Source organism: Bos taurus, chromosome 10, assembly GCF_002263795.3.
Source record: "Bos taurus isolate L1 Dominette 01449 registration number 42190680 breed Hereford chromosome 10, ARS-UCD2.0, whole genome shotgun sequence".
Lineage (NCBI taxonomy): Eukaryota > Metazoa > Chordata > Mammalia > Artiodactyla > Bovidae > Bos > Bos taurus.
In genome coordinates, this window is record NC_037337.1 from 36338316 (window position 1) to 36355427 (window position 17112).

General features: G+C 48.6%; 2 protein-coding genes across 3 annotated transcripts in view; one reads left to right on the forward strand and one right to left on the reverse strand.

Annotated features, from left to right (window-relative positions):
• Positions 1 to 9034, reverse strand: part of DNAJC17 (DnaJ heat shock protein family (Hsp40) member C17) — a 30651-nt gene extending 21617 nt beyond the window's left edge. Inside the window, exon 1 of the mRNA NM_001046276.2 lies at positions 8945 to 9034. Coding sequence (NP_001039741.1) covers positions 8945 to 9022 — 78 coding nt within the window. The 5' untranslated portion in view covers positions 9023 to 9034. The remainder of the gene's footprint in view (positions 1 to 8944) is intronic.
• Positions 9035 to 9183: 149 nt separating this feature from the next.
• ZFYVE19 (zinc finger FYVE-type containing 19) lies at positions 9184 to 16298 on the forward strand. Of its 2 annotated transcripts, XM_024997424.2 has the most exons (12): positions 9232 to 9381; positions 10782 to 10903; positions 11072 to 11125; positions 11511 to 11629; positions 11726 to 11871; positions 12219 to 12327; positions 14427 to 14636; positions 15072 to 15151; positions 15465 to 15563; positions 15665 to 15792; positions 15875 to 15989; positions 16077 to 16298. In XM_024997424.2, exons 1-11 carry the CDS (start codon positions 9328 to 9330, stop codon positions 15951 to 15953), a joined length of 1200 nt encoding a protein of 399 aa, XP_024853192.1. In that variant the 5' UTR covers positions 9232 to 9327; the 3' UTR covers positions 15954 to 15989; positions 16077 to 16298. The 2 variants fall into 2 exon arrangements, with proteins under 2 accessions (NP_001039537.1, XP_024853192.1); NM_001046072.1 differs by having other exon boundaries at positions 9184 to 9381; positions 15875 to 16298.
• The last annotated feature ends 814 nt before the right edge of the window (positions 16299 to 17112 follow it).

Genomic DNA, 17112 nt, shown 5'->3' on the forward strand with positions numbered 1-17112 from the left:
ATTGTAGCCCACCAGGCTCCTCTGTCCATGGGATTTCCCAGGCAAGAATACTAGAATGGGTTGCCATTTCCTTCTCCAGGGAATCTTCCTGACCCAGGGATAGAACCCAAGTCTCTTGCTTTGGCAGGTGGATTCTTCACTGTTGAGCCACCAGGGAAGCCCCATGCTATATATTTGAAAGTTATTAAGAGAGTAGATCTTAAAATTCTTATCACAAGGAAAAAAAATTATAACTATGTACAGTGATGGATGTAATTTAATTAGACTTATTTTGGTGATTATTTCACAATATATATCTCAAATATATCAAATCATTATGCTGTACACCTGAACTAATATAATGTTACATGTTAATTATATATTTAGAAAAACACAAAAAGCAAAAAACCAGGGATGTTTAGCTTCTTTCAATTATCCTAAGCTAGAAAGCAACATGGTTCACTGAAAGAAAGAAGGTTCTGGAGTCTAACAGATGATGTTTTAAAATTTTGAATCTTCCGCATGCTATTAGCACAATCTGGGGCAAATTACCAAATCTCACTCAGCCTTAGGTTCTTCAACTACAAAGTGTGGGAAGTATCCCCTACACATAGAGCCATTGTGAAGATTAAAGAAAATAATCCATGTGAAGTACCTAACAAAATCAGGTACTCAATGTAAGGTCCAAACCTCTTGTTTATCCACTCCTAGGAGGGAGGTAAATTGTGACACCAGCCCAGGATGATGCCAACCTGACTTCAGAAGCTTCAGGAAAGGACCCAGGTCAATCCAGTATGAATTCTCAAGGTGTACAAGGCTGGTTTCAGGAATGCTGGGGGCAGTTCTCAAATTCTATCCTTGGTCAGCCCCCAAGGGCTCTGAACTACCCTCATTCAAAGTATAGGTAGCCTGAGATCCTCCAGAGTGGCCATGAACAAAAACCCAGCTGGCCTAAGAATGCGGGTCAAGTGTGTCTGTCCTGATTAACTAGTTATTACAGTCTTTAGCTGCTAAGCTTGCCCTGGGCAAGGCCCATTGCTGGGTTTTAGCCTGGAAGGCCAGTTCTGACTTTGAATCAGCTGGCCTGCAGTTTGGTATTTTGTGCTACTAACAGGACTCCCAGCTCCGCCTAGCCCTCCTGGAGTGAGTAGTACCTGAAAAATTTCTCATCTCATAAACACAACTCTCCTACAACAGGTCTCTGAAAAGCTTCTGTGTCAATACTGTTTATTATGAAATAATTCCACCTTACTAGCAGCTCAAGAGGGCAAAAAAGATGCAATACTATTTTTCTTAATCATGATAAGTTGAGAAGGAAGAGGAACTTTCAGAAGAATAAAGAAACAGAACGACTTCTGTGTTATTATGTGAGAGAGACAGGACTATTTAATCCCAGGGTTGGCAGCTCCTTTATGAAACGGAGTCTGCAGGTGCTTGGACACCCAGGGAGGGTTGAAGCAGCCACTGAAAGTTGCCAAAAGCTACTGAATTATCTCAACACTTGCAGTTTTCCTTCTTTACCTATAGTTTTCTCCTAAAAACTCAGATCTCCCTAGCACTTGGAAATAGTTGTCTACATTTCCTGAGACTTCACAGAAAGGACCTAGGTGACAATTGAGGGGCTTCTCACCCAAAGCCCCTGCCCAGACCATGATTTTTCCAAGAACCAGGCTGTCTCCAAGACCCAGTCCCGGAATGACAGAGATCTCAGATGAACCTAAACTTTTTTTTTTTTTGAACCTAAACTTTATGAGGACTTTAAACTCCAATTTGCAAAAGTGTGGTCTTTTCTCTTGATGCCTTTCAAAAATACCACAGATTACTCCCTTCCCTTCTCCATCCTAGGACACTACTTGAGTTTGATCAGTCTTCTGTCACGCAGAATCATCACTCAGAACATAAACTACTGAACAGTACAAAATGTTCAGATGTTACTGAGGGCAGAGTCAGGCTTTTCCTATGCTTCCTCAGGTGGTGATGATCTTAAATTCTACTTTTAAAAAAAGTATATTTGACTGAGCTGGGTCTTAGTTGTGGCATACAGGATCTAGTTCCCTGACCAGGGATGAAACAAGGGCCCCCTGCATTAGGAGCAGAGAGTCATAGCCTCTGGACCAACATGGAAGTCCCTCAAATTCTACTCTTTTATAGAAATATCTCTTCCCTACTAGACTGTGCCAGATACCAGCATATCTTTGGAAGTGCTTATAAATCTGCTGTTTCTTTTTTGGTATGGCCTGGAAAAACAGACACACCGGTTATGATTGTACTTCAAATGAGAGCACACAGGTATAGGGAATTATGGGGGTTCTTAGAAATAAAGGGAATGCGCTTTAGGGGACAGGGAATTTTGCTTATCCCTAGGGCCCAGAACAGTGCACTGGGCAGTGCCTGGCACTCAGTAGGCACACAATAAATACCTTTTGAATGAAAGGGGCAAACATCCATTTGTTCTCAACCAAACACAATTAGGAAAACTCAACTATGTCAATTGCTTCTGGCCTATTGAAGAGCAGAAGGAAGTGGGTGCTGTTCCAAGCCTTGGAGATCCTCCCACACTATTTCATAATTTCTCCTTCTACCTGCTAACACTTCCTCTTAAGGAGAAATCACTACAACAGACTATAAAAGAACCATAGTGGGAACTAAATGTTATCCCCCTGCATCACAGAGGGGAAGAATGAGTTATGCATTAGCCCAGCCCTTCCTGGAGGCTCCATAACTGGATTGGCCACTTGCAGCAACCTAAGCCCAGAGCAGGGAAAGGAGCTTGGAGCTGGGTCTCCCGCCGTCTCCACTGGGCTTGGTGCCAGGCACACAGGAGGGCCTCTGACAATCCACCTGCCTCCAGTTTCACCTCTTGAAAGGAATGAATTCCCAACTTAGACAAAAAAGCCAGGCGCTAAGGGGCCCAATAAATGTAAAATAGCCATCATTAACTTAAAAGAAAGGTGCCCTACAAAGAAGAGATCATTATTTTTTAGAAGGCTGTTATCCTTCCATATAATAAAACTTGGAGCCAAGTAAGTATTAATAGTACAAGTAAGTCCACAGGGTAGACTCAGATACAGAGGACACACAGGGAGGCCACTCCATGTGACAACAGATACTGAATGAACAAATCATGCTGGCGAATCATCGAGAAGTCATTACAGGCCCAGTGCCAGAAGGAGGAAGAGTTAGTAATCTCAGCCTGGGCAGTATTTTCTTGCCAAGCCTGGGGGAGGCAGACATCTCATCAACCCTGCACTAGTCACAACCCCAAAGGTTATGTGACCGCCTGATGTCATAAGCAGGAAGTAAACCACAGAGCTCTAGGCACTTACCTGGAAGTCCCCTCTGCCTAAAAGATTGGTCACTTTCATTTCTTACAGCCTATGGTCTACACTGCAACAGCACTACGGAGAAATTTCTAAATTTCTGTGGAAACGGGACTGCTCCTAAGGCTCTGAGCAAAGAGGGTGCCAGCCACTGCCCAGACCAGTGCTCTCAGCTCAGCATTTCCAAATGTAGGCCTGCCAGTAGTACTGTGAGATGATTCTGGGGGCACCTGGACCTCACGCCAACATCTCTCGGTCTGCTAACCATGGTCCATGGTCCAGACTCAGGACAGTGACCTGTGCAGCCTGAACCAACCAAGACCATGCACAGGGCCTGGGCTGCTTCTGTCCATATGTTGCCCCTATGTGCCTTAAAGGATCCAGGTCCCCAGCCCATCCCTGAGGTCACTCCTCTGGTCCTCCCTCCCCTCAGGCTCTCCCTTTGGTGCTCCCAGTATCCATTCCTGGGCCTCAACCCCGGCCCTGCCCTCCTTCTCAGCCCACGTCCCCAAACCAGACTGGTCTACATCTGGAGGCCAGTCTCCTTTTCCACCTCCACCTCCTCAGATGCCCTCATCTCTCAGGCCTGCCTCTCCCTCCCACCCTTACCCTAAGCAGGCTTACATCATGCCCAGACTCTCAAATCCTCACCTGCCTTCTTCTCTCAGGTTGGAGATTCCCACCCCTCAGATCTGACAGATACCCTGGGTCCGGCGGCTCCTCACCTCACCCCCATGGCCTGCTATCACTCTCAACCCCTAACGTCCTCGGTCCCTACCCCCAAAGTCATTCTCTCTGCCTGGGCACAGAATTCTTTCTCTCTTGGCCCTGGTACTTCCTACATCTCATTCTTTTTTCCCCTTAATGCACTGGTTTCCTTCATAAACAAAATTATATTAGTAAAAAGAAGAGAGTTGACTTAAAGAAAAACAATAATAACCAAATAAAAGTATTCAGAAGCAGCAAAAATAGGGAAAGCAGTTATGCAAATAGAGAATATTTTGAATTCTACCTTCACTAAGATGAAAACTCCACTATGGTAGTTTTAACACAAATTTTAATACACGTCCTCAAGTTGTCCAGGTTGGCTTAATATCCTTCAAGTTAACCCAGGTCGGGCAGCTTTACTCAGAGTCAAATCTCTATCTGTGTCAAGGATGGGAGCGAGAGGCTTTCTGGAGCCATCTCTTGTTGCCCTAATTGCTCCTAAGTTGTGGGTCATGGAAAACAACTCTGAAAGAGGCATATAAAATGCAGGTTTGGGCAGGTGCTCTGCATTTACTAGCCACCTTATGCTGGCCAAATCAATTAAACTCTGCAGGTCTCAGTCTTCTCATCTATAAATTGGAGCTAATAGTCCTTGCATACCTCACAGGCTTATTTTGAAGATCACATCAAATGAGATAATTTATGTGAAAGCACTTTAGTGTCATATAAACGTGAGGTATTATCTTGAACACTAATGAATAGCTTACAAACACAAATGAATCATTCCTTCTGACTTAACAGGTAGCCAAGTAACTTCAAAACTTCAGAGCTTCAGCCAGACAGCCAAACCCAGGAATGAGTTTATCAGAGAAATATCAAGAAGACTTGGAGGTTGGGCTCCTGGTCCCACCAAGTGCCGGTCAGGCCCTCAGTGAATGAATGAATGACAAGTGAAACCAGGCTCAGTGCCCAACCTTAGCGCCTCAGGGCCTGGTCTGGAGGCAAGAGGCTGGAGGCAAGGCAGCCATTTGGAGGCAGTGGACTGAGTCCCACACACCTCAAATCCAGAAATGGCCCCCAGACCCCCACAGAATCAAGTATAGCCACCCCAGGGCCTAGAGGCCCAGAGATACCACATTTTTCAGATTCATCTCCCGCCACATCCTCAACAAATCCTAGGCAATGCCCCAATCTTTGTCATGCCAAGCACTTTAACCTCATACCATTCCTTCAAGTCCTTCTCTGTCTTACTTTTCTTATATCGGTAAGAAACAATGGATGTCAGTGATCACATTCTAGGGTATAACTGAAACAAGTGATTTAAATACAAGTATTAGCTAACAAACAGGTAAAATCGCCTTTTCCTTAAAGCAATAATAAAATATAACCTGAAAAGGTCAATAGTAAGTTTCCATGGTAGTTTTCCTGGTAAATACATTTAAAAGTTGAGTCTTCAAAGGGTTGATCAAAACGCATTTTCAAGCACCTAGCTTTACCAAGTAATACCTGGCAAGATACAGTGAGTTACGTACCCTGCAAAGGGCTTCAAATGAAAAGCAAGGCTGCTATAAACAGGACAGAAATTCACATGTCAGCTTCCACGGATTTGTGCAGGGCAGTGGTAGGAACACTAAATTAGGGCTCCAATATGGCCCAACACTCACTCACTGGGTGATCTCAGCAAGTTCCATAACCTCCCTGAGCCTCCATCCTCCTGTCTATAAAATGAAGACAGTAAATGACCATGATGATCTTCTTTAACCCTGCTGCAAAATATTCCTTTCTCCCCTCAAGGTCTTGCATAAAGATACCTCCTCAGGGGAAGTCTTCATTGATCCTACCAATCACATGAATCATGCCTTCCTCTTTATTCTGACAGCATTTTCCATATAGGCTTTTAAAAAATTTTTTGTTTATTTTTGGCTGCTCTGGGTCTTCAGTGCTGCACAGGCTTTTCTCTAGTTGCGGCGTGCAGGCTTCTCATTGCGGTAGCCTCTCTTGTTGCAGAACATGGGCTCTAGGGCAGGCAGGCTTCAGTAGCTTTGATTCCTGGGCTCTAGAGCACAGGCTCAGTAGTTGTGGTGCATGGGCTTGGTTGCTCCACAGCACGTGGGATCTTCCCGGACTAGGGATCACAACCCTGTCTCCTGCATTCGCAGGCAGATTCTTTACCACTGAGCCATCAGGGAAGCCTTCCTTACATGCTTTTATTCAACCTCTTTCACTCTACCTCAGAATTCACTGTTTACTATATTGTGTGAGCTGTCAGAAAACAGAAGCGGTATCTTCTTCAGCTCTGAAGTCCCACCATGCCCAAACATTTGTGAACTCTGCTGATCCTCAATCTTGTTCTACCTCCCTGATGCCTCACCTCCCTTCTACTCTGACCACTGCCTTGGCTGAGAATCACTGGTGTAGTGTGAAGTGAATGAGGGACTCTAACAAATGAGAAGGGGTGAGGCGTGAAGGGCAACCTTAGACATGAGCTGTGGGAGACTGCACTGGACGTTAGAGCTTACAGTGTAGGAAGGTGAAGCTACAATGATAACAGCATGAATGAACTTGCAGCGAGTCTGTGCTAAGTGCCTTCTACGTGCTTTGCCTGGACTAAGCCAGACAACAAGGCAGGTGAGGAGGGACTGCCATCATTCCCATTTTGCAGATGGGGAAGCCAAGGCACACAGAAGTTAAATGTTTGTTCAAGGTCATGAACTAAGTAAGTATTGGAACCAATATGCATACAGTCTGACTCCAAAGTTCTCTTTCTTAACTGCCTGTGGTGATTAGTACAAAGATGATTATAAAGGCACATTTACAATCCCAATACACCTCAATGCTGTATTATGATTTCCATCCATTCTCAATACAGGGATGTAACAAGCAACAATTCTTGGCCTCACTTGTTAAGATTAGTTATAAATGCTGTCATTTTCTACACAAGTTACACTCTGTAGGAAACCGCCATCTGATTAGAAAGCATCACCTTCTAGAATTATCAACTTTTGACTTCTGCATTTCTAAACAATGAACTACAAAAGCAAGAGACAGAGAGCCTGGAAACAGACATGATGAGGTAACCCTCCAGGGACTGCTCTCTTCACTTGTAGACATTTAATAAAAGTTTGTGGAATCAAATGGTGTTTGGGGGAAAAAGTTTCTACCCTCTTCTAAAACACAGATGGAAGGACTTTCCTGGCAGTCCAGTGGTTAAGACTCTGCGCTTCCACTGCAGGGCACAGAGATTTGATGCCTAGTCAGGAAACTAAGATCCCACATGCCACGGAGAACTAAGCCTACATGCCGTAACGACTGAACCCATGTGCCCGCACCCTGCATGCTGCAACTAGAGTCCGTGCACCACAGTAAAAGATCCCACACAATGCAATGAAGATCCTATGTGCTGCAACTAAGATTCAGTACAGCCAATGCAGTCTTCTCACCTACCCCTTACTTCACCTGAGTGAAAACTGAATACCAACCTCATTGCCCTGCTTAGACCCCAGCCTCTTGACTAGACAACAGCCTCACCTGATCCCCCGGTGGCAGCTCCTCTACCCATCGCGTACTGTGTCCTTTCTGCAAACTGACTTTGAATATTTTCCTTAAAATCCGATTATGTCACTTTTCTGATTAATATATACATCAGTGGCTCATAACTGCCTTCCTCAGGAGTTCTCAATGTCAAGGTTCCAACACATTGGCTAGATCCAGTGTGAAATGTCCACTAATAATGAAGTACTAATTAAACAATTTATAAATATAGAATACTTAAAATAGTGTCCAGCACATGATATTATATAGGTGGTGCTGTGCTGTGCTGAGTCGTTTCTGACTCTTTTCGACATTATGGACTGTAGTCCACTAGGCTCCTCTGTCCGTGAGATTCTCCAGGCAAGAATATTGAAGTGGGTTACCATTTCCTCCTCCAGGGGATATTCCCAACCAAAATATCCAACCCGCATCTCCTGCATCTTCTGCATTAGCAGCTGAATTCTTTACCCCTGAGCCACCTGGGACCAGTTCTGTACTGACTGACTGTATCACTCCTCAAGGGCCCTGTGGTCTCCCTGCTTTTCTGTCCCAGAGTTTCCTCTTTCCACAAGCTCACTCAGACAATAAGCAGAGCAGCCTGGAAGTACAGGGGCATCTGTAGGCACTAATTTTCATTTGATAACTTATCTGCCTCCACTTCCTACACTGCTACAGCCACCACCATAATCCTGGGGGAAGTAACAGAGATCTTAGTTACAGCTTGATCAGTGTACCACTCCCTGGCACATTTATCAACCTGGAGTTTCCTGTGAAACTCCAATTCCAGGTCATCTGCCTACCCTTCTGATCCTCCTGCTTCTGGCCACTAGCACATGTTGAGAGGGCAACACCTGAGCATCTGCTACTAGAAAAGAGTCAATGGGCTGGGGTGTAAAAGAAAACAGAGATGGCAAAGTCATAGGTCACACTGCCACTGAAGGTATGAAAAAGGAATGGAGGAACCTTGAGACCTGGCCTTTCTTCCGCCCTAGGCTCTTAACATAGTTAAATCAGCCAGCAAGAGAGACAGAATGAAGCACCTTTAGCCGCAGTCTAGACAGAAGGGGCATCAGAGGCTGACACTGCGCAGGCGCAAGAAGTAGGGTCGGGTTGCCTCCCAGGCTCAGCCGGCGGCCTCCGCTACACAAGGGCCACCGAAGAGCACAGTACAGTGCCCCGCGGAGTAACCTCTCGCTCGTGCCACCTCTTCTTCCTGAGGCCCTCAGACCCCTGAGGTCTGAGGAAGGTCTGGGAATCCCCCTTCTGAGGCCATTGGGCCGCCTCTCGTTCCCCACTCAGGGCCCGGCGGAACCTGGAAAGATGTTGGTGCCAGCCTCAGGTGAGGCGCCAAGGCTGGGAGGGCCGCCAGGTCGCTCAGGATCGAATTTCCTCACCCCCGTTCTCACCTCTTTGTCCTCCGCCTTCTCCTCAATACCTAATAGCGCGTACAGGTCCATTTGTAGGAGCTCCTTGGTCACCGCCATGGTTCCAACTCTGATTGGATTAGTACTACAACTCCCAAAAGTCTACGCGTGTGGGACTTCCCGCGGACTGTCGGCTCCAAGCCCGCTGAATGGTGAACGAACTACGACTCCCGGCAGCCCTCGCGCCCGCCGCTGCTGCTCTCCGGCTGGGGTGACTGTCGTGAATCTCCTGTCGGAGGCCTTGGCTGGCCCGCGCAAGTGGGCGTGGTAGGTAGGGGCGGGGCTGGGTGAAGGTGCAAGGGGCCCGTACCTGACCCGCAAGAGGTCTGCTCTGCGGATCCTGCTGCGCTGCACCGGGAAACAGGATGGAGAGTAGGTGCTACGGATGCGCTGTCAAGTTCACCCTCTTCAAGAAGGAGGCGAGTCTCTCTTCACGGGCTAGAGGGAGGACGCGAAGTGGAGGGAAATACACGGGACTTGCAGTCCTAGGCTTGGTTTTATGGCACCTCTCCAGACGTGTGGTTTTGATGAAGCCACAGAGCCTCAGTTAACATTTCTATAAAACGGGGCTAACACTCCCTTGCTTTCGGGGTTATGGTGCTGGATGTGAGTTCCCTGTAAACTGTAAATCGGGCTCCTGTCATTTTCGGAAAGCTAAGCTTTTCTGTCTGCCAAGTGTAGGATCTGGCTGTTTCCCTCCACCCTGCTCCTCCGCAGCCCGGTCTTAGTTAATACTCTGTGACCACTCTCCACTACACCATGCCCGTTACTCTTTCTGCTCTGAAGCCCTCACCATCAAGCAGCCTGCCCTTTCTCCTGTCTCCAGGGCAACATAGCAAAGTCTCACTTATCCTCAGCACAAACCTGCCAAGTTCCCATGGTAAACAGCAGGCTTCCTCTGCCTCAGTGTGACCAGGAGATAGGAACCAGATAGGCGGGATGAATAGCTGGTAGGGAAGCAGATCATGGAGCCCTCAGAAACCTGGGTTTTGTAGTCAAAGTGGTCAGAATTCAAATTGGGGCTCTGCTATCATTCACAGAGGTGACCTTGGTTTGGGCAAGTCTAGTAACCTCTCTGATCCTGTTTAAAATAAGAATGATAATGGTTGTCGTCAGGATTAAGTATGATAGTGTGTATAAATTGAGGATTAAATCAAGTGATGAATGTTAAGTACTGAATTTAGTGCCTGGCTCAGACAGTAAGGAATCTGCCTGCAGTGTGGGAGATGTGGATTCAATCCCTGGGTTGAGAAGATCCCGTGGAGAAGGGAGAGGCTACCTACTCCAGCGTTCTTGCCTGGATAATTCCATGGACAAAGGAGCCTGGCAGGCTACAGTCCATGGGGTCGCAAAGTGTCCAACATGACTGAGCAACTTTCACTTTTCACTCACACAGTAAATGCTTAATAAATGGAGGCTATTGTTACCATCCCATCCTGAGTCAAACCTCCTTCCATCTCTGCTAGAACAGAGAAGGCATGGTCCCTGCATTCTCTTTCTCCTCTGTTGAAGAGTCAGTGACCTGAAGCATGGGACTTTGCCTATTTGTCGTTTACACTCTTGTGTAAGGGAAGACCGAGTAGAAAGCATGTGAATTTTGCATGAAGCTTTATGAGATTTGAATAGAAAATTGGAGACAGGAATCGCTTTGCCCTCCACCCCACATCTCTCCCCAGGCCTTAGGGGCCCCATTCCCCATCCTCCTCCCAGCAGCTGGTCACAGCTTCAGTGTCTGCTCTGTGTGTGTGTTCAAAGAGTCCCCGTGAGGAGCCTTCAGGGGTGGGTGAGAGGTAGACTCCTTGCTTCATGTTTCTTGTAGTATGGCTGTAAGAACTGTGGCCGGGCCTTCTGTTCCGGCTGCCTTAGCTTCAGTGCAGCAGTTCCCCGAGCTGGAAACACTCAACAGAAGGTCTGCAAGCAGTGCCATGAGGTTCTGACCAGGTGAGAAGCCAACACGGGTGACGGTTCAGCCGAGCATGGCAGCTGGCAGCTGGCCAGGCCTCTCAGCCTTGTGCTCTGGGTCTAGAGGTCGACTCGGGATTGTTTGGGGTGGAGGGCACCGATAGGCAGATGGTGGGTGACTTCTGACACCAGATTTCTTCTCTGTAGAGGATCTTCTCCTGCCAGTGCCTCCAAGTGGTCACCACCTCAGAACTACAAGAAGTAAGTGCTGAAGGGACAGAGACAAATGGGGAGGGGAAAGGACACAGGAGCCGTAGGACAGGAGTCTCTTCCCAGCCTGTAGCTTAAGTGAGCCCAGGATCAGGAGGATAGCTGACTCTCCAGCTCCTGAGTGCCCTCCTGGGCTCAGAGAGCAGCTCATCAGTCCGTTCCCCAGAAAAGGTTCTTGGTAGACCTCACCCTCTCAGCTGAACCCTCCTGCCAGTTGGCTGGGTTGGGGTGCAGGGTGACATGAGCGATGGCCCCAGAAGATGGTCCATTGGAGGCCTCCCTAGCTGCCTAGAAATGATTTGAATGGGAAACAGAGAGAGTGCCTTCACCCCTCCCTTCTGCATTCATCAAGAGCCTCTATCTCATATCCTACCAGGCGTGTGGCAGCATTGGAAGCCAAGCAGAAGCCCAGCACTCCCCGGAGCCATGGACTGACCCAGCAAGATCAAGTCATTGCTGAGCGCCTAGCACGGCTCCGCCGGGAGAACAAGCCCAGTGAGCAGGCCCAGACAGGGTGGAAAAGACACCATCCGGGGCTCCTGGGAGTAGGATCCCTCTGGATATTACAAGGCATCTCTATGCCAATTGCAGAGTCAGTGCCCTCGCAGGCAGAGATAGAAGCCAGGCTAGCTGCACTGAAGGATGCACCCCAGGGTCCTGTCCCTTCCACCAAGGAGATGGAGGCGCGGCTTGCTGTGCTGCAAGGCAGAGTTCCATCTTCTCAGGCCCCCCAGCTGGTGAGTGCTGTGACTTTGGAGGGATGGAGGTCCTGGGACAGGGACCCAGCAGAAGCCCAGATACATGTATGCTTAGATACTTTGCAGGAGTACCTCCTGCTCCTGAGGCCTGCTGCCAGGCCAAGGAACCAGGGACAAGCAGCAGGATTGGGTGGGGCAGCAAAGAGTGACCCCTAGGTTCTGTTGGGGACTGCCAGACCTACCTGATTACATGGGCTCTTGGTTAGTCCCCTTTCCCTGAGTTTTGGGAACGCCTCAGCACCCAGCCCTGACCGGAACTGCTCTGAGCCTTATGAGGTGGCTTCCCCACTACCCTGCTCCCCACTGAGGTTCCCTTCTCTGAGCAGGCACATCAACCACCGGACCCCAGGACCCAGGTGCAGCAGGCACAGGATCTGCTGACACAGCTAACAGCGGAGGTGGCTATTGATGAGAGCTGGGAACAAGAAGGCCCAGGTATATTCTCCACCTGGCTCCCCGAGGGACCCAGCCCCTACTCTTTCCCCAGGTGGGAGAGGCTCCAATGCTGACACTCTGGGAGGTGAATATAAATTAGAGAATATCAACATTATAAGGATTGCCATTTATTGAATGTTTACTCCAGTGGGAGCCAGTATAAGCCTAGTGGATTAGTGTAGGCATTAGGCTCAGACAGTGATTCTCTGTTCTACCACTTAGTAGCTGTGTGACCCTCAGCATGTTGCTTGACTGAAGTCTCACTTTCCTCATCTGTAAAATGGAAGGATGTGTGGTAAGACCTACCTCATGGAAAAGTCATGAGGAGTAAATGGGCTAATTCAGGAGTACTTAGGACCCTGCCTGGCTCATAGTAAGTGAATGTTCTCTGTGATGATGATGATAAGGAGGAAGAGGCTATTTACTTAAAATTAAATTTAAGATTGAGTTCCTCAATGGTGCCACATTTCAAATGCTCAGTAGTCACAAGTGACTCATGGCTATGATCTTGGACAGCACAAATACAGACCATGACGTGACATGGAATGTTCCCATCATCATAAAAAATTCTTTTGGACAGAGCTCTTCAAAAGCTTCACATCAGTGGTTCTCAACTATGGTGATGATTTTCCCTGCAGGACCCAATTGGCAACGTCTGGAGATATTTTGGGTGTTGCAACTCAGAGAGTACCACTAGCATCTAGTGAGCAGAGGCTAAGGAAGCTGCTGAACATCATACAATACACAGGGCAGCCCCCACCACAAAGAATTACAGGCATACCTCAGAGACATTATGGGTTCAGTTCAAGTTCACTGTAATAAAGTGAGGCACGTGAAGTTTTTGGTTTCCTGGCGCATATAAAAATTGTGTACACTATACTATAGTCTATTAAGTGCACAATAGCATTATGTTTAAAAAAAATGTACCTACCTAATTTTAAAATATTTTATTGCTAAAAATTGTTAACCACCATCTGACAACATAGAGTTGCCACAAACTTTCAACTTCTAAGAAAAAAAAGAAAAAGCAATTATCTGTGAAGTGCAATAAAACAAGGTATGCCCATGTCCTGTCCAATATGTCAGTAGAACCAAGATTAAGAAACCTTGCTTTAACATGGAACTCTGCTCAATGTTATATGGCAGCCTGGATGGGAGGGGAGTTTTGGGGTAGAATGGATACATGTATATGTATGGTTGCATCCCTTTGCTGTTTACCTGAAACTATCACAAATGCATGCATACCCCAATACAAAATAAAAAGTTTAAAAACCTTAAGAAAAAAAAAAAAGAAACCCTGCTTTAGGGGAATTCCCTGGTAGTCCAGTGGTTAGGACTCTGTACTTCCACTGATGGGGGCAGAGGTTTGATCCCTAACTGGAGAACTAAGATCCTGCATGCCATGTTGTGCAGCCAAAAAAAAAAAAAAAGAAACCCTGCTTTAGAGATACAATCTCACTGAATATCCTCAGTAATCCTATGATTAATATTATTATCCATATTTTATAAACGAGGAAATTGAGGCCTGGTGAGCTTAAGGAACTTGACCAAGGTCACATAGCTATTAAGTAGTGAAGCTAGGACTTCAGCCCAAAGCTGTCTAACTTCAAATGTCTTATTCTAAAACTCTGAGCTGAAGAGGACCATGTCAGAGTCACACCCATTCAACTAAAATTCTTCCCCCCTAGTGACATTCAAGACCTCAGCTTCCCTCATGTCGTCTCTGTGCTGCTCCCTAGAAATGCTGATTCCAGCCTGTAAGGCAGAGGGCCTGGCTGGACCCTGGCCTCCCCATCTTCTGCTCCTTTCGGGCAGTGATTCTCATACCATGGGGCACCCACCCTAAGGGCAACATGTTAAAGTATCAGGTGGGTGGGGATGAATTTAATTGAAAAAAAAAGTCTAAGATTACTGGTTTCTTATATTTGGGAAAATGAATAAAAATAGCTAATTTTATTTGCAATATAAGCCACAGGAACTATTGTGGAACAAAAAGCTGGTAATTCATGGAGGGTTTTTTAAAGTTAGGAAATGGGCTCAGTGGTTTCTGATGAGAGATCCCGAAATGTCTCCCTCCCTGAATGCATCACTCTTTCTAGCCGCCTCTATCCAGAACGACCTCAACCGGGGGGGCCCAGGGGCCCAGAGCACCAGTTCCAGGGGGCAAGCCACCTGGTCCCTGGAGGAGGAAAAGAGCAGGTTGCTGGCTGAGGCAGCCGTCGAGCTTCGGGAGGAGAACACCCGGCAGGAGCGCATCCTGGCCCTCGCCAAGCGCCTGGCTGTGCTGCAGGGACGGGACCCTGACAGAGGTAAAGGCTGGTAAAACAGCCACTCACTCGTGTCCCCTGGGCAGGCCCCCCGACCCCCACCCCCAGGCCAAGCTCTGCACAGTGGCTGTACTCTCTGCCAGGCCGAGTCTACTGAGCACTGCCTAGAACCATGAGACAAGTGCTAGGGCAAAACGGTGGATGAAGAACAAGGGGCAGCCATCAGGGGGCAGGGGCCCCGGGTCCCTTCAGGTGCAGAACCTTCTGTTCATGCTGTCCAGCCCAGCAGAGGGGGCAGAGTGGAGATCAGAGCAGAGGGGGGTCAGAGCCACTCTGATCAGAGTGGCTGCGGAGGCGGCTTAACTCTGGAACAAGTGCCGCTGGAAACCACACCACTCCCGGGGACAGCAGTACAGCCACTCCGGTGAGCTCTCCACCTCACTCCTCTTCCCCTGCTCCCTGCCCTCCATCTTCAAGTGACCCTCCAGGACTACTACCTTCCCGACAGCGATGATGAAGAGGAGGAAGAGAAGGCCATCCAGAGAGTCCTGCGGCAGGTTGGCCCTGCCTTACCCACCTGACCACCCCTTGTCTGGTCCCTGCTGTGCTGCCCCACCACACCCCTGGCCCCATTCACTCTGTGCCCACCCTGGGGTTTGCTGGCCTGTCACTCTGCAGCTCCTGTTCTAGCTGGAGTTCCTCTACTCCCGTGACCCACACCTGCCCCTGGTCCCTTGAGATGGGACATCAGCAGCCACAGACAATAGATCAAGGAAGATGGGTTGAGAGCTTAGGCCACAGAGTGCAGAAATACTGTGCATTGGCGGGGTGCCTGGAGCTAGGAGCTGTACCTCTTCACTCTGTCCACAGCTCACCGAAGAAGCTGCCCTGGATGAGGCAAGTGGCTTTAACATCCCTGTGGAGCCAACTCCCCAACCCCAAGACCAGTCCTGCAGGGCAGAGCCTAAGGTGAGAAGAACCACAGACACAGACCCCCAGGCTGCCATCATAGCCTCCCTCCCACCTCCGTCAGGTACCTGATGTTCCCCATTCCTCTCTGGTCCTTAAAGGCCCAGGCCATGGCCACCAGGCCTGAGGAAGAGGAAGAGGAGCTCCCTTGGTGCTGCATCTGCAATGAGGATGCCACCCTTCGCTGTGCTGGCTGCGACGGAGACCTCTACTGCAACCGCTGCTTCCGGTGGGTGAAGGTGGAATGTTCTTTGGGGCTGGGAGAGTTCCAGGGCTACCTGTGATCTCTGACCTATTTCTATGCTCCGCAGGGAAGGCCATGATGCCTTTGAGCTTAAAGAGCACCAGACATCTGCCTACCAGCCCCTGCATAAAGGCCAAGGGCACTGAGGGAGCCCTGGTCCTCCCGGGAACGTCATCCTACAGGCAAGCACACAGGCTGGGGCGCCCTCCAGGGCATCTGATGGGAGGACATGACAGGCTGGACTGCTTATGAATGTGCCCTTTCTTAAGCCTCCGTTCCTGGAAGGAGGAAGGATTCTCCATTGGAGACAATGACTGGAGGAGCCAGAGGGAAGGCAGAGGTCAGGAGCCTTCCAGCGCTGGAGTCTGGATTGGAAGTGAGAGACAGGGCAAGACCAGTCTGAATCTAAGGAGGAGCCTTGAAACTTGCTCAAGAGCCCAGGGCCCTCCGCTGGTACTTGGAGGATTTAATAAAGTGTGTGATTCATTGGACCAGCATCTTTTATCTATAGAACCCTATGGATCCTGAGCCTGGGCCCTCGGAGAGGTACAGGAGCAGAGTCCTGTGAAGTGAGGAAGAAGGAAAAAGTTTCTCTAGGCAGGAACAGCCCCACCCCTCCTGGTGGCCTCACATGCAGTAGGCATGCCCCCAGGCCCCACCATCTTGGATTATACAACCTTTCTAGTACTCAGACACTGCCTACACAAACAGTGAATGCATACCCTGCTTCTGGCCTTACTCCCAAAGGATGCCACCTCCAGGGCTCCTGTCCCCACCTGCCTGCCTTTCAGACCCACTGTCAGTTTCCACCAGCTCCCTCCTTACCTGACCACTGGGCTCTCAGCCTATACCCTTTACACCCCTCTGCTTAGTCCCTGTTTTTTCTCTTTTAGCCTCTGGCTTGGAGCTGGCTCAAGAAAGAGTCCTCAGCCTGAGGCCTCCTGGATCAGTTAGTGGGGGAGGAAGGTTTAGCTTCTGATGCCCCCGGACCCAACTAGGTTTTTCCAGTTAACTCTCCTATTGGTCTTTGCCACTTAGGCTCCTGTTGGTGGTGGCAGGATGCTGTGTGTCTTAGCCAGGTGCCTTCTGCTTGGCCTCTGGGACCTTGCATGATGGTGATTTCTCTGACACAGAACTGTGACCTGTATCTTTGAATTCTCAAGGCATGTGTGGGTGGGTGGCTGGACATGTGGACGGGTGAGGTATATGGGAGCCTAGTGACTTGGATGCTGGCCTTCTGGTATAAGACTTCACCCTCTCCCTCCCCCATCTGTCAGCACAGATATGCACCACACTCCATGAAGC

What these genes read in the sequence shown, in the direction of transcription:
- ZFYVE19 (NM_001046072.1), top strand. Translation starts at nt 9,328, where the DNA reads ATGGAGAGTAGGTGCTACGGATGCGCTGTCAAGTTCACCCTCTTCAAG. An exon ending in TGCCATGAGGTTCTGACCAG is followed by an intron (nt 10,904 to 11,071) that starts GTGAGAAGCCAA and finishes TCTTCTCTGTAG; the next exon opens with AGGATCTTCTCCTGCCAGTG. An exon ending in CTGGGAACAAGAAGGCCCAG is followed by an intron (nt 12,328 to 14,426) that starts GTATATTCTCCA and finishes CACTCTTTCTAG; the next exon opens with CCGCCTCTATCCAGAACGAC.